A 21,377-nucleotide genomic window follows, 5' to 3' on the forward strand; every position below is an offset into this window, starting at 1 on the left:
TGTTCCTACCATAATACCCCATACTATATTGGTTAGGAAACCAAGCAGAGAGTCTGTTAGTTGCTGAATATATCTGTTACAGGTTCCTAGAGAAGTAACCTCTAGGTCATTGGTTTTCAAACTGTGGGGTGCATCCCAGTTCTCTGGAAGACTTGTTAAAACACAGATTGCTGATTCCCTCCCCCAGAGTTTATAATTCAGGATGCCTGGAGTGGGGCCTGAGAATTTGAATTTCTAACAAGTTCCCAGGTGACGTTGATGCCGTTGTTCCTGGGGGCACACTTTAAAAACCTCTTTTCTAGCTTATAATATAATCCACAAATTCATGTAAGCGAGCATAATGTGATCTGTAGAGTTTACATGTGTGAGCACACCTAACACAATATGCTGAAAGTGAGTGAACAGGTGATGGCACTATTGTCAACTCCTGTGTGTTGTGCACCTGCTACTTTTCCCTTAGGATGTTCATAGGACACAAGCTCATGTATATCAACATAAGAAATGGTATTAGAAAAGCCTACTTTATTATTTTTTTAAATTAATTAAATTTGTTTTTGTCTGTGTTGGGTCTTTGTTGCTGCACACGGGCTTTCTCTAGTTGTGGCGAGCGGGGGCTACTCTTCGTTGCAGTGCGCGGACTTCTCATTGCGGTGGCTTCTCGTTGCGGAGCACGGGCTCTAAGCATGCAGGCTTCTGTAGTTGTGGCACGTGGGCTCAGTAGTTGTGGCTCGCAGGCTCCAGAGCACAGGCTCAGTAGTTGTGGCGCACGGGCTTAGTTGCTCCGTGGCATGTGGGATCTTCCCAAACCAGGGCTCGAACCCATGTCCCCTGCAGTGGCAGGCGGATTCTTAACCACTGCGCCACCAGGGAAGTCCATCTTTTTAAGGGAAATAAAAGACTTCTTATGTTTTGTGTGCTCAGTGAATCTTCCCCACACCACTTGGAATTTATCATGTCACTGGGATAATCACAGTCCAGTGGATTCTCTCTTTAATATTTTCTTGGGGAAAATGGATTAGCAAGGGAGATGCTAGAATTTAAGGTCTTTATTGGCTTTTCTTTCCAGCTGGGACTGCTTTATGGAAGGGAATGCCATTGAAATATGTTTCATGACTTCAGTGGAGTCAAAGAATCATAAGTTGGCAGAGTTTATAGCTGGTGGCAAGGTGGGCATGGTCATCATAAAAGATGGCAAGGCGGGTTGGATAATGAAATTCTGAGAATGTTCTGATCTACCTGGGATCCCTAGGTTGATAAGCAACCTAGTAACTCGCTTGGTATAGATTTTTTAAAAATCCAGGTTTAATAATGAAAATCTGATATAAGCTATCCTGTTATATATATCCTTGAGATTGAGTCTATTGAAAGAAGGCAAGAGCCTCAGAGCCCATTGAAAAAAGGCAAGATCGAGTACCCTGGAGGGCCTGTTGTATATATCCCTGTATGTAGTGTGACCCCCTCCTACCTGCCTTCACTAATGATACCTTGTGTTCATTTCCTTTAAATAGCTGTGCTGTGGGGAAGGGGAAATACTCAGTTCTTAAAATGTGGGAGGAACTATTGGATATTGGCTCTAGTGTAATGGTAACTTCTGGTGACCCAGAAGACTACCAGTGTGATCTAGTAGTAAGACTAGGTGCATGTGGAGAGGCAGGAGATAGAGTTTTGACCTAAGTATATATCTCTACAGCTATTTCTCTACACCTAGAGAAAATTGTTTCTTAGGTGCTAAGTGAATAGATATCCTCAGCAGCTAACAGAATCTCCATTTAGCGTGATAGAGTATGGCAGAAGTAGCCAACCAAGTAAAGCCATTTGATGCCGCCGTTAAAAACTTGAAAGATGCTGGGATGATGATCAGGAGAAAGACCCAAAACAAAACAAAAAAAATCCCTAAAATATTCACACATTAAATATAAGGTATTTTAAAAGTCTCACTTATGTTAATATCATTGTTTATCTTGTGTTGTAGACTAATAACCTGTAATAAAAGAATTCTTTTGATGAGATGTATTGGAAAGTTCTTTCCAGTTTTAGTGATACATATAATACAAATTGAGACTCCATAGGAGGCAAGGACCATATATTATTATGATTTCATTCTTTAAATTTACTGTTTTCCTAGAGCAGTTTCAAGTATCTAACTTTGTATTATAATGAAATATATATACTATGGTTAACAAGAACTTAGATAAATTATTCAATAAGTATTCAGTTCAGTAAGAAAAGAATAGTTAGTAGATTAATAGACTAGGAGTTAATTTTTTCATATTGCAATCTTTAAGAATTGTGGATCAAATTAGTTTTGTAGTTTCTGAGATTTTAATTATAAAGGCTTTGGCAACTCCCCAGCCCCGATCCAAATCATGCTAGCTGGAATATACAGTATTAAATGTGTCCAATTAAGTGTTCTCAGTGTCACAGACCTTGAAGAATTACTTTAAAAAAAATTCTTTTTGACAATGTGGCTGAACTTGGAGGGCATTATGCTCAGATAAACCAGACAAAGACAAATACTGCATATTATCACTTATAAATGGAATATTAAAAAGCAAGTAAGTGAATAAATACATAGATTAATTTGAATTTCTTGGGGGAAAGTTCTTTTATCTTTAAACATTGATTTGGTTTTGTTTGCTCATTTTCTTCAACTAGATAATGACTTTTTGAAGACAGGAAAACTATTTTGTTTTTTTGTATGTTCTGGGCACCTAGCCACTTTTGATTTGGTTTGATTGATTGATTCATTCGTTCATTCATTCACTTAGTATTTTATTGAGCAGTTATTATTCCTGCTTTTTTTTTTCTTTTGGGCTGTGCCTCCAGGCTTGCGGGAACTTAGCTCCCCGACCAGGGATCAAACCGGGGCCCTGACAGTGAAAGCGCCCAGTCCTAACTGTTGGACTGCCAGGGAATTTCCTATTCCTGATTTCTTCCTGGTTAATGCTCTGTTTTTTCCTTCTAATTTGGTAAGATACTTCTAAGTTTTGAAAAATATGAGTGGAAAAAGGAGAAAAGTCTGTTGAAAACAGAAACTTTTTTAAGTATAAGTATATTTTTAATAAGCTGATAAGAGTGTAGGGCCAGACCTGTATAGTAAAGGCTTATAAGTTGATTTTTAAAAATTGAGAACCAGAGGTTGTTTTTTTACTGCTGTCTTCTGATGGTACTAATGCTGTAATAATGACCTGATGACCTTAAATAGCTTTTTTAAAAACCTGGTTTTTCCATGGGAAGGGTAACCAAAATGTACAGAATAATGGCTTCCCATGTGGAAGAAGCAGGGTCAGTGGTGTTGGGAGTTTTACAGTTGGCAGTAATCTCAAGAATGCTTTATTATGATGTTTCTTTCACATCTTAAACATTCATTACAAATATTTCTGTATTAAATAATAAAGTTTGAATTGCCATAAGAAATCTGTTTTTTTACTTTGTAGGTCCATATTTCATTATTCCTTATTGATCTTCTAGGATTTTTTATATTGTGACAATTTAGATTAAAATTTTAAACTAGAATTGGTTTAATATTTGTATGAATAGGATCTAAGTCCTAAATATCCCAGGACATTGTGGATGTTCAGTAAATGTTTGTAGAATTGCAATTACATTTTATGTCTTCTTAGATACGATTCTGATGGGTTTTAATTAAGGCTCTTTTGGTTACAGGTAATAGAAACCGCCTCAGATTATTGAAAGCAGAAAAGAGAATTTACTTTATGGATACTGAATACCCATGAGCAGAAAGTCCAGTCAGGTTTGAGGAGAGATTTAAGTTTTGGAAAGCTAACAGGAACTAAGGCTAGCGATTCTCTCAGTCACTCAAAGGACACAGTCTCGCATGTGTCCCCTTTTTTCTCTGCATGTCTGTTCTGTTCTTTTTATTGCTCTTCCTCTCTCTCGTTATAGACCGGTTTTCTCTCCTTCTCACTACGCATGCCAGAAAATGGCTAACAGGCTGTATCACCTTGCTCTACTAACAATTTGATTAGCATTTCAGCTTTGAAGTTTTAGGAGAAAGAACCGCTTTGGCACAGTTTGGATCACATAGATGGCTGGCGATCTGTATAGTCCACTTCTTGTCAGCAAAGTGTATTGCCGGAACATAGCTCTTTGTTAAGAGAAATAATCTAGTAGTGGGTGCTTGTCACAACTTATTCTTTATGAAACTATGTGGACTTTCTTTCACTGTAAAAATTTGGTCATCTGAGAAGTTATAAAGCGCATTTTAGATTTATCAGCATATGACATTTTATGTATAACAAGGTCACAACTTTATTATATGTTTATATTATATATTTATGATATATATAAATACATATTGTATGTTTATTATATTACTGTTATCAACCCCACTTTACAAATGTGAAGCTAGGCTCAGAGAAGTTAAAGACCATGTCCCAAAGGTCACCTAGCTAGTACATTACAGACGTGGCGTTTGAACCCAGATACTCTGATTCCAGAGCTCATGCTTTTGAATTCTCAATATATAAGATGCCTCCCAATATAAGGTGTTTTTGAAATATAAATAATTTTTACCTTAAGAGAAATCTCATTTAGCAGGGCTTAACTAATGCCTGACTTTTTTGGTTCAATAAGTGATTCCTGAATTCCTCCTATATGTAGGTGCAATTCTAAGACCAGGACATCTAAAGATAAATAAGATGCTATTTCTGCCTTAAGTTGCTCAATCCAGGAGAGAAGACAGATACAAATCACTGAAATGCAGTGTGAAACTTTCACCTTTACAGAATGATTGTATCCATTTGGGACAGGCAAAGCCAGTATATAGCATGGCAATGAGTATTGTAGCATTGGTTACCAAAGGGGTTAATACATGAGGGCTCTGAAATTATAGTGAATTCTGTGACTTAGAATATTTACTACCTACGTACTCCATGGGTCAATTTCTTTTGGTCACTAGACAAAGAATGGATAGAGTTTCAAACGATTGGAGGTTACTGTTTCCTTTTGATGGCTTCTTTCAAGGTCATTTTCTTTTTTTTTCTTTTTGGCGGCACGGCTTGTGAAAGCATGGAGCCCCAACCACTGGACTGCCAGGGAATTCCCAAGGTCATATTCTTGAGCATATAAAACTGAACAAAAGCTTGGTTGGTGGCCCACACAGCCATCAAGTGGGAAAATAGCCATAGCTACATTAGTGGTATAAGGGGTCCAGATCTCTGTGTGAGGCCTAGTCCTCTGGCCACAGGAGGAAATATACATAGGTGGAGTCCTGTGAGCTACAGAGTGATTGGTGGTGCAGAGCTGTGTCTTGCTCATGGGCGATAGAGCAGGAGCAGAGTCTGAGCAGATTGTGGAACAGGACTTTGATGTTTTCTTGGGTGTTGGTCTGTCGTTTCCCAGCTGCTTGAAAGAAATGGAGAAAATCAGTATGAGATTGAACCGAATATAAAATTGCCAATATTTGACCTTTTTTTGATTTATGAAAAATAGCAATTTCATGTGGTTTAATCTAATGTTTGCCGAGTGTTTACTCAGGACCTGTCAGTCTCCTAAAGATTCTAAATATGCTACCTAATTTAATTTAAAACTTGCAAGCATCCTGCAAGATTGGTCTACAGAGAAGAAGCCAAAAACCAAACTGGTGGGGTGGCATACCCAAAGACAGACAGTTATTAAGTACATGAATTGCAGTCTCTCTGGTTCTGAAGCCAGAGATTGTGCAGATTTGTACATTGAGCAGTTCAAGTAGACAGCAACCATTCTGAAATCATGTAAAAAAATAGGAGATGGCTTGTATCCGGAGAGCCAGTGAACCAAGATGCAAACCGCAAGTCCACATGGCCAGATATAAATCATAACAATGCCAGTTTATGGTTTTTCTTTGTGCTTCTGATTTTTGAACTGGCTGCACCACTAATTTCCAGATTATTAAAGTTTAAATATTATAAATAAGCAAGGTATGTTCTGAGAACGATGTTACGCTAATGCAGATTCATTTGAATAAGTTTTTTTTTTTTAATTTTATTTACTTATTTAATTTTGGCTGTGTTGGGTCTTTGTTGCCGCACGTGGGTTTTCTCTAGTTGTGGCGAGCGGGGGGTACTCTTCATTGCAGTGCGCGGGCTTCTCATTGCAGTGGCTTCTCTTGTTGCGGAGCATGGGCTCTAGGCGTGCGGGCTTCAGTAGTTATGGTGCACAGGCTTCAGTAGTTGTGGCACACGGGCTTAGTTGCTCCGTGGCATGCGGGATCTTCCCAGACCAGGGCTCGAACCCGGGTCCACTGCATTGGCAGGCAGGTTCTTAACCACTGCGCCACCAGGGAAGTCCCTTGAATAAGGTTTTCTGATCTCACTAGCAAGATTACAAATAAGTTTAACCTCTTCTGAGGGCAAAATAAGTTGGCTACCTTTGTGTTAAAAGTGCCTTTGCTTTTTTGGCACATAGAATAATGTTTTAAATACAGGAGGCACTTAATAAATGTCTTTCCCAATATAATTCTCTCTTACCTTTTTGCTGATGATGAACATTCTAGTTAAAATGTCTTTTGTGAGTTATTTAAGTTTCCAGGAATATGCAGACACTCCTCTGTGAATATGTAGGTATCTCTGGTTAATAGATGTGGGTCTAAAATTTACTTATAAATAATTTGTAGTTCCATCCCCCAAAGTGACTTAAATTTTAGGAAGAAAACAAAGAAATATATGTACCATCCAGAGAAGATTTTTGTGTTTGGGGGAAAGGGTTGATTTCTTTTTTTTTTTAATATGCAAGAACTTTTATAATCCAGTTTAAAAAAAAATTAGTAACTCAGACAGGTAAAGAACATAAATGAGCAATTCATAGGAAAAATATGCACATGCCCAATAAATATACACTATTTAAAAATTATTTTCATGTAATTTCAAATTTACAGTACAAAGAATTCATATAATCTATGTATGTATACAGATATATGTATCCGTTCGTATTATCTTCAGACTTTTTGAGAGCAAGCTGAAGACATGATGTCCTGTCATCCCTAAATACTCCGGGATGTAATCCCCAACAAAAAAGGACACTATTCTACCTATTCTGCATTCACCCGTCTAAATCAGGAAATCGGCATTGGTATGATACTACCATCCTATTCTCAGGCCCTTTTTAAATTTCACCAACTCTCCTAATGTCTCTTTTTCATTTCTGACCTATGCTCAATCCAGGAATACACGTTGCATTTGATTATCACGTTTCTTCAGACTGCTTCAGTTTGAAACTCCCAGTTTTCCCTGTATTTCATGTCCTTTAGAGTTTTAAGAAATACACACCTTAAATTCCGTAGATCTGATTTTTCTCATTGTCAAAGTTATTCTTGCCAGGTATACCACAAAAACGATGTGCTTTTGTCCTCAGTGCATCATGTCATTCCACCACTGATAATTGAATAGTATTCCAGGAATATGCCAGTATCCTGTTCTTCATCAAACCTTCACTCATCAGTTTAGGATCTGTTGAGAACTCTGTGAAATCAGTCACCTTCATGATGGTTGCCGAAAGATGATTCTCTGTTTCCATCATTCCTACTATATTTATTAACATTTTACTGTAAGGAAGAGCTTTCTTCCTTCTGCATTTATTTATTTATTCATCATTCATTCATGTGTTTGTCAATATGGACTCAGGGATGCGAGTTTTACTGAATGGGTTATAATTTATTATATAAATTATATAATTTATTATATAAATTACAGTAGAATACACACATCTTGAGTTATTCAGTTTTGACATACACATACATCCCTAACAGGATAACAGGACAACCAATCTTTTTTTTGGTGCTCAAACTTTCCCCCCGTTTGGCTAGTAGTAGCCCTTCAGGGTGAGTCCTGTGTCCCTTTGAAGTGTCTGCATTATTTTTTGAGCATTTCTTTACTTTCTGGCACAAGATATTTTACATCTTCTTGTACTTTCCCTGCCCAACTTTGAAATTAACCATTTCTCCAAGGATTCCTGGTTCCTTTTAATGTAGGATGGGTTTTAGAAATCAGGATATACGCCATTGATATGCTTTTTGTTTTTTTTTGTTTTTCAACTTCTGACATTTTCATTTAACACATTGATTCTGTTTCCATGTCAGAGGAACGAAATGCCGCCAGGGAAGTGGTAGAGTGGCTCTTGTTTCCCACTTGGGGAGCCTGAAAATCAAAAAAGTGGGAGTAGTCAGAGTTGAGCTGTCAGTTGTTCTTAGTGGACAGAGTTAGGAAAATATATGGTTGTATATATGCACACACACAAACACACAAATATATATGCATATACACATACACACCTATAACTACGTGTTCATTTTTCTGTGTGTGTATATATAATACATATGTATATATATATAATATCTACGTTGTATATATGTGATACAACCATGAATTCATATTTCTAATTCCATTCCAATACCTTAGACTTCTTTTTAGCCTTGCCCCTTCCTTTTAAATTTCTTTGTCAGTGAGAAAAATGGCCCCAACTATCCTCAGTATATTTACTTACTTGATCATTCAGTTTACTTACTTGGCCACTGTAACAGATCTTCCAACCCTGCTGCTCATTTCCTCTGTCCCTGCTTAGCTCCCAGAATGTTCTCAGCCACAGAGCCTGCCTGTGCTTCCATGTGGCTCCCCCAGCCTCCTCCTTGCCACCTTGCATACTCAGCATCTGTCCCTTACCTCCTGTCCCCAGTACTGACCCCTCACTACCCCATGTCCTTAAAGCGACATGAAAAGGTGGAGAGGGAATGGCTCCAGAGAAGATTTTAAAGTTAGATTGCACAGTTTTCTTTATTTCCTCAATGTACTCGTTTTTTGGTATGTCCTAAAAAATTATGTATTTTAGTTTTAAGCTTAGTTTTAAAATGACGTACCCTTATAGATGCGTTTTTCGTTCATTCATCTATTGGAATTACCCACATTATTGTTTTAATGCCTCCTTGGGATTGTCATAAACAGAAAGATTGTTTTCATAGATGTATTGTCACACTGTGTTTAAATACATTTATTTAGTGAGGATTTTAGTATCAGATTTAATATCTTGCGTTCTGATTCTCTTGGCTGCATTGGTACTGCCTTAGTAACCAATTTGAATGCTTACTGTTTTTAAAAACCTACCTCAATAAAATGTCAGTGTCAACATTAGCCGTTTGGAGCATTGATTCAACTGTTATCTTTCTGACACTTGTATATTTGGGTACTTACATATTTCCATGGCATTTTGGCTTCTTGAAGGATTATTATCCACCAATATCTAATTTAAAAATTGCTTATGCTTTTAGTGTTTCCATGGAATTCAATGGTTTCTAGGTGCCAGTTAGGACATTTGGTAGATTGACTAGAAAAATAAATGTTTAAGCAATGCTAGGATAAGTATGAGGTAATTGTTGCCTTGACAACTGGAAAACTGTTACGTTTGCTAAACAAAGGGATGGTAATATAGTAGTTTAATTTCTTTTTTGGCATGGAGGTGCTATATAAAAACATTTTATTTTAGCCTCTGAGATGGTCTGTATTTTTGACCAAAATCAGAAAAGCAGAACAAAAAGAGAAAGTAAGAGTTTTGTTTTTTTTTTTTTTCCCCTGGTGATATACATGTACATACACCTAACAGGGTTGGTGTTGGTCAAAGGAATCTTGGTAAACCTGCTGGCATGATTCTTTGTATATCTCTGCATTGGATCAAAGTACAGTAGCCTCAGAATAGGTGTGTATAGTCTTGATTTTGTCTTGCTGCCACACTAAAAGACTGTGATAGACTTTATGGAGCATCCCCACGAACACTTTACCTCTCTTGCTACTAGAATTCAACTTGATTACTTTATTTCTGAATTGAATAGGGGGATAATATTTTAAACACCCCTCCCCCCATATACACAATTATACTGGCATCTGTTCTGTTTATGTGGGATCTCTTTGGTGTAGGACTCAAATTTTTTTTTTTTTTTTTTTTTTGTGGTACGCGGGCCTCTCACTGTTGTGGCCTCTCCCGTTGCGGAGCACAGGCTCCGGACGCGCAGGCTCAGCGGCCATGGCTCACGGGCGCAGCCTCTATGCGGCATGTGGGATCTTCCTGGACGGGGGCACGAACCCGTGTCCCCTGCATCGGCAGGCGGACTTTCAACCACTGCACCACCAGGGAAGCCCTCAAATTTTTTTTGAAGTCACAGTTATACCCCAGATTTTTGAGTAATAATAACAGCCTTTATTTGGTATTGTATGCTGGGGTCTGTTCTAATAAGCACTTTACATGTAGCAGGCATTTCAGTCTTCATCCCTGTGAGATAGTCACTGTTTATTATATCTAGAGGCAAGGTCATCTGGCTACTAAGTGGTAGATTTGAACCTAAGCATCTGATTCAAGAGCCTGTGCTCTTAATTACTGTATTATACTGACTCATTAGTATAGTCATTCCAAGTGCACTGGAGAATATAGACAAGTATTAATACGAACGTTCAAAATAACCCATAATCCCAGTCACTACAGATTATAATACTTTGAGTATTATAATTGAGTTGTTAACTGTGGGAGTCACATTATGAGTATATAGGGGAGTTACTGTACAGTTCTGTCTTCTTTTTTATAAGTTTGAAATGGTCCTTAGTATACATTTTAGAAAGCAAAGGCTACATGCCAATTGTAAAACACAAAAAAGGAACTTTTTTTTTAAGAAAAGAAACAGGAAGACATACTTTGGATAAAATGTTTTTATATACATACCCCTCCTTTCCACTCCCTTTCTCATAAGTTAATCCCGCTTTAACAGTTGTTTTTATCTTTAATATGTATGTTTTTTCTATATGTATAGTATAACGTATTTTTATTTCTGCATTTCTAGAAGTAGAAAAAGTATAATACTTTAAAGACATATACATAGTACCAATCATCCTGTATTATGTTCTCATTAGATTTAATGCTAAAAAATATTGTATTCTGAGGAGTATTGACATTAGTTGAAAAAGTGAGAACAGTGGTTTAACTTTCTCTTTACACTGACTTATGGTGAGCAATCATTTAAAATGAGGTTTTGCCTTTCCCATTTTAAAAAGGAAAAAAGGAGGAGGTGCCAAATCTGAATTTACATTGGTTTAATGACTTGTTTGCCCAACTCAGTGTTTCATAATAGTAATTGTGAATAGTTAAATACTTCTGGCATCATAACTGAATACTTTCTAATACTGGCCCCATTTTCCTGTAGTGGAAACTGAAGTTTAGGGAGGTTCAGTAGCCTATAAAGACTCATGTAGTTAGCATAGGAATAGAGCTGGGATTAGGACCTTGTCTTTTGCTCTCAAAAACTGTGCTATATTAGTCTCACATTACACTAATGATAGAGTGATAATTTATGGTCTGCTAAAATTACATACACAAATATGACCATGTAGGTTGTGAGTTTCATTTGTTTTTTCTGTAGAAATTCATACTTTGGTTAGCGTAGTTTCACTTCTAGACAATTACGTGTCTCAGAGTATCCTATTCTGACCATCTTTGTAATAACCTTAGTCCTTTAACATAGGCATGTTAAACAAATGTATACAGAATTCAGATTATTTTATTCATCTAATGATGAGAAATTAGGGACAGAAAAGTAACTTACCTAAGATGATACAAAAAAAAAAATACAGGCAGAAATTAAGATCAGAACATAGACCTTTGCTTTTCCTATGCTCTTTTAGAGAAATTAACCCTGCTCTAACAATGTATTTAGCAGGTTTTTGTTAGACTTTGGCTTCCCTTTGCAAGTATTTTTGTAACGGACATTTTCTTTATATACCTTGCTGATTCCTCTTCATGTGTTCTAGCTTGAAGGAAGGAAAATATTACCCTTCAAAAATAATAATTTGCCCTCATGATATTTGAGCTAATTATTACTCTTTTCTGTCAACATGGATTTTCATGTTAGTAAGGATGTAGGATGGGCTTAGTTTTGGGGGAAAAGTTCCCTTTCTCAAATTCAAGATGAATAAGTCTGTTCATTAAGCATGTTTATAGTTTGCTGGGGTTGGAATGTTGCCAGTGTTTGATATTGAATATTAATGAAAAGAATACATAAATGGGTTTCTGTATACTAGTAGTCTAAATATATTACTATCCTATTCCCCCCGCCCCTTTTTGGTTCAAAATTCTCTATAATAAAAGTACCTAAAAAGCTTATCACTTCTTAAATATTTATTTGTTCCTGAGTAGGCACAAACATGCACTTTTAGATGATCTCTTTTTCTCTTCTACATTTCAGAATTTCTTGTTCTACATTTCAGAATTTTACTGGCTAATAAGGCAGGAAGTGTTAATGGGAGAGGTTGCAAGTTGTGGAGAGTAATGAACCTTATGGTCATGAAGAGTGCCCCTCCATTTGGGCTTGTCTAGCAGTAACACACAATACCAATTGAACCACAGAGTGGATTGATATCTTTTGGAAATTTTCCTAAAATTTCTGGGTGAAGTGCTGTGAGTTCCTTTCATATTCTTGCTAAAATAAAGCCACTAGCTTGTCTGGAACTTATTCAAAATTTTGACTGGGAAGATGATATTTTAAGAGGGCTAATTTGTAAAGTAGAAATGCATTTATTAACTTTAGGCGCAAGAGCAGTACAAAGTTATCAAATCATAGTTATATCAACAGATTTTAAAAGTAATAATGCAGAAATGATTATCCTTCTATGAGGTTACACTTCTGTTATGGCATAAATAAATTGAAATATAGGCATTTTCCTAAGTAGATTTAAGAAATCATATACTTGATATGTTTTGAGGGTTTTTTTTTTTTAATACTGTTCATGAAATACATAGAATGTGAGGCAAATGTCCATTAAGGAGGGTGACCTGATATTTCTAGTTGTAGCACCCTTGTTTTGGTTTATGATACCTCTCCACCTTTCAAAAAGTGATTAAAATTGTTTGACATATTTATGGTCACTTTTGTTATAGCATTAGAATTTTTTTTTGAGATAAATCTCTTCTAGGTGTATTAGCCACAACTATTAGGGATGAATTTATTTTAAGATCCAAATGAAATTGATATATTCATTATTTATTGCTGTATAACAGCATTTTTCCACCTTATGGTCTGTGGAATTTCTGCAGGATGTTAATAGATGTTAATTTAAGAAACGTTCTTTGGGGACTTCCCTGGTGGCACAGGGGTTAGGAGTCTGCCTGCTGATGCAGGGGACACGGGTTTGATCCCTGGTCCGGGAGGATTCCACATGCCACGGAGCAACTAAACCTGTGCGCCACAACTACTGAGCCTGTGCTCTAGAGCCTGCGAGCCACAACTGCTGAAGCCCACACGCCTAGAGCCCGTGCTCCGCAACAGGAGAAGCCATCTCAATGAGAGGCCCGCGTACCATAGTGAAGAGTAGACCCCGCTCACGGCAACTAGAGAAAGCCTCTGTGCAGCGACGAAGACCCAATGCAGCCATAAATAAATAAATAAAATAAAATCTATTTAAAAGTTTTAAAAAATAAAAAAGGTTCTTTGGACAAATAGATTGGGAAATGATGAGGCAGAGTAGGAATTCATTCAATGAACTGATTTTCCCAAACTCCCAACTCTTTTTCTTTCTGGTGGAACATCTTGGAATATTAGTATTTCTTGTAAAACACGTTGGGAAAAGTTACTTATATAATCTTTCTTTGGCTATAGAATTGATTAATATAAGTAGAACTCCTTAGAAATATAGATCCTGTGCAGAAAAGTACCTGATTATAAAAAGAGCAGCTAGATTAGGACTATTAAAAATTAAATCACAAGTGAGGAAACTTAAAATAATATTTATTGTAGACAGGAAGTGAACAGTGAACTCATGCCAAAGCAGTTGAGACATTTTGGCTGAGTTTTTACTTCAGATTTTTCAGACTGGATTTCTTCATGTAGTTTTCACCAGTAGTTTGAATGCATGTGGGTTTCCCCCACCCCTTTTATGCTGTTCTACCTTCGCATTGTCTAGATAGGGATATAACAAAGCTAATCTGAATTTGGGTGGCTGCCAAGATATAGCCTAAATATTAAAAGAAATTTTCTTAGACTGAGTTTTAAGGATCTGCCTTTTCTTTCAGTGGTCATTTAATAAAAAATTTTGAATGAATGGGTAGATGGAAGGGTGGATGGAATGATATACTTGGATCATATGTATTTTATATAGAGAAAAAAGATGCCTTTATCTTTTATAGATGCACATTTTAGTACATTTAAATAGGCGTTATGATATGTATTTTACTTATTTTTAAGTTAGAGTATTGTATAGATTGTTTTTGTTAACAATACATTCATCTATTACAACTTTTATAGCTGTAACAGGATTAGATCTGCCATTCTGAGGTCTGATTTTGGGAAAGAACTAGAAAGTTTAAATCTAATTATATTTGTTTGCATTTTTAGGCCCTTGATGAACCTCCCTATTTGACAGTGGGCACTGATGTGAGTGCTAAATACAGAGGAGCCTTTTGTGAAGCCAAGATCAAGACAGCGAAAAGACTTGTCAAAGTCAAGGTACAGTATATGTAGATTTTCTAAATTATATGTTTAGTATTTGACGCTTAAACTTTTACTGGTAAGTATATTTAAGAAATTTTTTCTTCTGCAAGATGAGTTTTTAGTTTCTAGGAGTAATGATTGTAAAAATACCTGAAAACAAAGCATTATTTGTGATTTTATTCCAATTGGAATGAAGTTAGATGATCACGGTTGGTATTTTGAATGCCATTTCACTACAGACTTGGTATTGTTTATATTGTTAGCCTTTCAGAGCTGGAAAGGACCTTAGAAGTCATGTAGTTTAATTCCTTAATTTTATTGTAAGAAAAATGAGGCTCAGTAAAGGGTTAGTGATTTCTCCAAGGCCATTATGGCAAATTAGTGGCAGAATGGGAATTACCATAGTACATCAGTTTTAAGACTCGCCCCCCATTTTAACCATGAAATTGAGATGTGATTTATAATTGATGATGGTAGATCTAGTTGTTGCTTCCTTATCCTCTACTTTTCTTGAAAAATCTTCCTAATAACTGTTAATTATTTATTGAGTGGCAAACTGCAGGAGGGAAGGAGGATGGGGATATGAGAGTAACCCGATCTCTATTTTCAAGGGGTTTATAATCCACATTAGCAGATACCCCGTAAAATACTGGTTTGAACATCATTGGTTAAACAGGCCGTAGAGATTTTGTACCTCAGGGGAGCGTGTCAGAGTCTTTTCTGGAGCTTCTTCCATGCTTGTATGCTTAGGTTCCTTCCTTATGCATGGATATGTTGAAAAAAGCTTCCTGGGTGATTCTAATTTACACTGCCAGTTAAGAACCATTGTGATAAGGCCTTTAAATTAACCATAAGCCTGTAGGATGCTGTTCTTAGCCCCCTACCCTGTCTTTTTTTTTTTTTTTTTTTTTTTCGGTACGCGGGCCTCTTACTGCTGTGGCCTCCCCCGTCGAGGAGCACAGGCTCCGGACGCGCAGGCTCAGCGGCCATGGCTCACAGGCCCAGCCGCTCCGCGACACGTGGGATCTTCCCAGATCGGGGCACGAACCCATGCCTCCTGCATCGGCAGGCGGACTCTCAACCACTGCGCCACCAGGGAAGCCCTCCCACCCTGTCCTTAGTTTTCCCATGCTTGGTGCGCGTGAGCTCTTATAGTGGCCTTTCCTGTTCCTGACTTCATATAGCGGTGTTCCCTGAGCACTCATGTTTTGCCATTACTATCTTAGAGATGAAGAGAAAGCTTTTTATCAGTTTTCTCACTCTTTCAGACAGAGCTACTGCTAGCACATGTAACACCTTAACATGAATTAGACAAAAATCTCTCCCTGCTGGTAGAGACCCTCCTTAGCAGAGCTTGGACTACAGATAACACTTTTGTGCTGGTTAGAAACGGTGTTCCTTTGGGCAGGAGCAGTCTTACTCCAGGACCCATGCTTCACTGGATTTTAGCTGTGATTTATAATCTCAGCTGGGTGTCTCTGTAATGAATGAACCAGCAAAATGACACATAGCAGTCCTGCCATTTCTTGCTGTCATTGAAAGGAAGAAAACAGTCTATACTGCTTCTGCTGATGGCACAGAGTGCCAGCCAGTACCTTGTGCCTTGTGTCTTATAAGTAGTGGCTATCTAAAATTTGTTGTTAGTTTTTTGGGCTGCTCTAAAAATCTTTTTATAATTCAAAGCTAATGATTTTCTCAACAGATAAGGTAGTATATTTCTATATCAGTTTAATTAGTTTATGATTCAGAGCTAATACATTTTTCTGGGGAAGAAGAACAACACTCCTTCCCCATCAGTTTTCATTTATTGAGCATTTACTACATGCCCAGCACGGTATCAGGTATTGAAACTCTAATATTAAGACTTGGTCTCCATTCTTAAGTGGCTTACAGCCTAGTGAATGACACAGATATCTACACACATAATTTAAATAAAGCTTAGTAGTGTGTTGTGTGAGACAGAAATACCTGGGATGCTGTGAGTACAGGACATCTCCTTTCATAGCTGGTTTGTGACCCTGTTACCTAAATTGATTACCACACATATCAGATAAGACCACATTAATGGTTCAATCCCTGGAAGAACTCTTGCTTTGTATAAGAAAAACAACCTTTTCCATACTGAGTACTGGAAGCTGTTTTGTTTTTTACCAACTAATTAAATATTTAAACTCAATCCCTTTATTTTAACTTACCTCACATCTGGTTTCCCGTTCTCTGATTTCTATACTGATACAGAGGGAGAGTACAGTAAAGTTCTGGATCTAGTTGGCCTGAGTTTGCATCTCAGGTCCACCATGATACTAGTTCTGTGATCTTGGACCAGTTACTTACACTTTCTGTTCCTCAGTTTTCTTATCAACAAAATGGGAATAATCATACCTACCTAATATGGTTGTTGTGAAGATTAATATGTTTGATGCTTGAGCCTGATACTTGGCTGTCAGTAAGTGTTTTTTGCTACTGCTTATTACTAAGCGAGGCCTTCGCAAAATGATAGAGTACCTAATAGCCTAAGATTGCCACCTCTTTTTTCCTCATTTGTAGGAAAAGAAATTATACAATTAAACTCACAACTAATAGTATTGAATAAAATATGATATGTAAATCATCAAGTAAATTAGTCTGGGAAGTTGTCTGTTAAATAAGAAATTTTTCAGTTAATCTACTTAGGGATTGAGATATTGTATAAACTAGGCAGCCATTTGTTTAGATTAGTCATGATAAAAATGAATTCATGCATTAACGAGCTTGTGTTGCTGTTTTTACTTTTTTGGTGGCTAATTAAATTTATAATCTTTAGGTAACATTTAGACATGATTCTTCAACAGTGGAAGTTCAGGATGACCACATAAAAGGCCCACTAAAGGTAATTCATTTATTTATTCATTATTACTTCTAATGCTTCAGTGGGAAACAGTCATTATCTCAGTCTTTTAAAAAATTCATTGGTTACTCTGTTATTGAGTTGATAAATATGTAATTCTCTCTGAATAGACTAATAGAAAAAAAGTAGACTTAGTGTTCAATAAAACCTATATGACAGTAAAACCTGTGTTCAGAAGTGAAATGAACATCAAGGAAAAACTGATTGCTTTTTATTTACTCATCTGTTTTGGTCTCACCATGTTTCATTTATTAAAAGGTACAATTTCCGGAAATAATAGGTGGTGAACTAGGGATCAGGTGATGTAAGTTCCATGATGATGTGAAAATTGAGAAAACAAAACAAAACAAATCCTCAGAGCTTTTAATTCTTTGAAGCAACTACTGGCATATGAAATTGTTAAAGGGTCATCAGGCAGTTATAAGTGATGAATATGTTCATATATACAGATAGTTTCATTTCTTTGCATTAGTTTTCATTGGCCAGTGAAATTAGTGCTGCTTTACTTTCCACTAGTGAGCAAGCTAAAGGGAATGTGCGGGTAGCCACTGTGTGCTGTTTGGTCCTTTAGAATGTCTGAAATGGACATTGGCCTAGCTGGGTGAATTTTAAGAAATGCTAACAGAATTGAAGAGACATTTGTAGATGCAAGAAAAATCCTTTCCTAATGAAGCTGTACTTTCCAGAGAACTAGATAGATGTGTGTATCTGCCAGTTTTTGTTGGTGGTTGATTTAAAAACTTTTAATTGGATCCCCAGGGCATTAGTACCTTGCATATATAGTAGGCACTATGGAGGACTAAAACTTGTAAGTTTTTTTAATCTTGCCTTGTGAAAATTATTTTCCACCCTTTCTGTTTTATAGGTGCCATTTTTTTCAAATTTATTTATTTTATTTTTGGCTGCGTTGGGTCTTCGTTGCTGTGTGCAGGCTTTCTCTAATTGCGGCAAGCGGGGGCTACTCTTCATTGCAGTGCGCGGGCTTCTCATTGCGGTGGCTTCCTTTGTTGCGGAGCACAGGCTCTAGGCATGCGGGCTTCAGTAGTTGTGGCTCATGAGCTCTTCAGTACGGGCTCAGTAGTTGTGGTGCCCGGGCTTAGTTGCTCTGCAGCATGTGGGATTTTCCCGGACCAGGGCTCGAACCTGTGTCCCCTGCATTGGCAGGCAGATTCTTGACCACTGCACCACCAGGGAAGTCCCTATAGGTGCCATCTTTAATTTTACATGCCCATGTATATCACTTGTAGGGACAAAAGGACAAAAACATGGCACATGTATAATTTGATGTTAACCGCCATTTATTTAGCACTTATTAGTATGTGCTAGTACTGTGCTAAGTCCTCTGCACATATGATCTTATGTAACCTTCATAATAGCTCTTTACAGAAGAGGAAACTGTGAAGGGAGGTGGGAGGTAAAGTACTCTGGCTGAAGTCTTGCAGCCAGTAATGGCAGACCAAGTTCTGATGGACGCACAGCCTGTCATTGAAGCATTGTGCCCCCTGGATGATCAGAACACACACGTCTCCATGCCTTACTTGTGTTTTTGCCTCATAAGCACACCAGCGTAGCTCTTCGCTGCCTGACTGCCCTGTTCACCTGGCACAGGCTAGCTGGTACCAACTACAAAAAATGTTCAGTGTTGCAAGGGATAGGAAAGACAATAACTTTGTTTCCTCAAGCCATCTTTCTCTCCTATTGCTCCAGCCTGTTTGATTGTGGCATAGTTGGTTTATTTTTCTTGTTTTGTTTTTCTTATTTATTAAAATTTTCTTTGTTTTTGATTAGGGCTTAGGACCACTTTGATTTTGATGTATGCAAGTGTATTAAATTTCGGTCTCAAAATTGTTAAAATATTTCTCTTGCCTATGGAGGGTTTTTTTGTATATAGATTTTGAATTGTTCCCTAATGTACTTTGTGGCTTTCCATCAGCTGATAGAAAGTATTAGCATTTATGTTTCTCCTAGAGGAAATAAACTTCCCATAGTGATAGTCATTTGATCTCAATATATTTTCAGTGAGTTCACATGAAAATAATACTAGACCACTTGAGTATTAAATTTAAAAAAAATGTACTATGTATTTATTGACAGTAGTCCCTGGTGGTCCAGTTGTAGACTCTGTGCTTCCACTGCAGGGGTCCTGGGTTCGATCCCTGGTCGGGGAATTAGGATCCCGCGTGCTGCACGGCGCGGCCACAAAAAAAAAAAAAAAAAAGTTCTTTTAATTCTTCAACATTTCCTTCCCTCTTTTGGGCATTGTGTGGGGCTGACAGTCTCTTCTGGAACAAGTTTATTTTTGTTATCACTGCAAAGACCATATACATTTTATTTTTAATTGAGGTGTAATTGACATATAACATTATTATTAGTTTCAGGTATACAACATAATAGTTCAATATTTGTATGCATTGCAGAAGGATCACCACATTAAATCTAGTTAACATCCATCACCATACATGGTTGTAAAAAATTTTTTTTCTTGTGCCGAGGACTTTAAGACTTACCCTGTACTTTCAGACGTGCAATACAGTGTTCTTGACTGTAGTCACCATGCTGCACATTACATCTCCATGACTTATTTATTTTATAACTGGAAGTTTGTAGCTTTTGACCCCTTCATCCATTTTGTCCACCTGCACTTCCTTCCCAACTCTGGCAACCAGCAATCTGTTCTCTATGTCTATGAGCTTGGTTTTTTGTTTGTTTTGTGTTTTAGACTCCATGTATATGTGATATTGTATGGTATTTGTCTTTTTCTTACTGATTTATTTCACTGAGCATAATGCCCTCAAGGTCCACCCATGTCGTTGCAAATGGCAAGATTTCATTCTTTTTTATGGCTGAATTATACGCACGTGCGCTTGCATGCGCGCGTGCACACACACACACACACACACACACACACACATATCTTTATCCATTCATCCATCGATGGAAACTTAGATTGTTTTCATATCTTTGCTATTGTAAATAATGCTGCAGTGAACTTGGGGGCGCATATATCCTTTCAAATCAGTGTTTTCATTTCCTTTGGATAAATACCCAGAAGTGAAATTGCTGGATCATACAGCAGTTCTATTTTTAATTTTTTGAAGACCTTCCATACTGTTTTTCATAGTGGCTGCACCAATTTACATTCCCACCAGCAGTGCACGAGGGTTTCCTTTTTTCCAGCATCCTCCTGGCCAACACTTTTAATTCTTGTCTTTTTGATAATAAGCCATTCTCATTAGGTGCCTGGAGATATCTCATTGTGGGTTTGATTTGCATTTCTCTGATGATTAGTGATATTGAGCATTTTTCCATATACCTGTTTGCTGTCTGTATGATTTCTTTGGAAAAATGTCTATTCAGGTCTTCTGCCTATTTTTTAAATTGGACTTTTTGCTTTTTTTATATTAATTTTGGAGCTGTTAATATATTTTGAATATTAACACCTTGTCAGTTGCATCATTTGCAAATATTTCTTCCATTCGGTAGATTCTCTTTTCGTTTTGTTGATGGTTTCCTTTGCTGTGCAAAAGCTTTTAAGTTTAATTGATTAAGTCCCATTTGTTTATTTTTGCTTTTGTTTCCTTTGCCTTAGGAGACAGATCCAAAAAAACATTGCTAGGATTTATGTCAGAGAGTGTTCTGCCTATGTTTTCTTCTAGGAGTTTTATGGTTTCTGGTTTTTAATCCATTTTGAGTTTATTTTTGTATATGGTGTGAGAACCTCTGTCCATTTCTCAATTGGATTGTTTGATTCCTTTTTAGCTGTTGCATTGTATGAGTTCTTTATATCTTTCGGTTTTTAACCCCTTATCAGATATGTGATTTGCGAATACATTTTCTCCCATTCAGTAGGTTGCTTTTTCAAATTTTTGATGATTTCCTTTGCTGTACAGAAGCGTTTTAGTTTGATGTACTTATAAAAACCATATAAATTTATAAACCATATAAATTATCAGCATTTTCTTGATGAGATGAAAATATTTCAAATGACTGTCACTATTGGTACATTATAACTCATAAGGAGAACCTCAAAGTTAT

General features: G+C 37.0%; 1 protein-coding gene across 4 annotated transcripts in view; it reads left to right on the forward strand.

Moving 5' to 3' along the window:
• ARID4B (AT-rich interaction domain 4B) overlaps positions 1-21,377 on the forward strand; it is a 127,149-nt gene that overhangs the window by 33,355 nt on the left and 72,417 nt on the right. For all 4 annotated transcript variants that reach the window (XM_079900750.1, XM_079900752.1, XM_079900753.1 and 1 more), the window contains exons 3-4: positions 14,360-14,470; positions 17,259-17,324. In XM_079900750.1, the coding sequence (XP_079756876.1) occupies positions 14,360-14,470; positions 17,259-17,324 (177 nt within the window). The remainder of the gene's footprint in view (positions 1-14,359; positions 14,471-17,258; positions 17,325-21,377) is intronic.

This window comes from Stenella coeruleoalba (assembly GCF_951394435.1).
Source record: "Stenella coeruleoalba genome assembly, chromosome: 16".
NCBI lineage: Eukaryota > Metazoa > Chordata > Mammalia > Artiodactyla > Delphinidae > Stenella > Stenella coeruleoalba.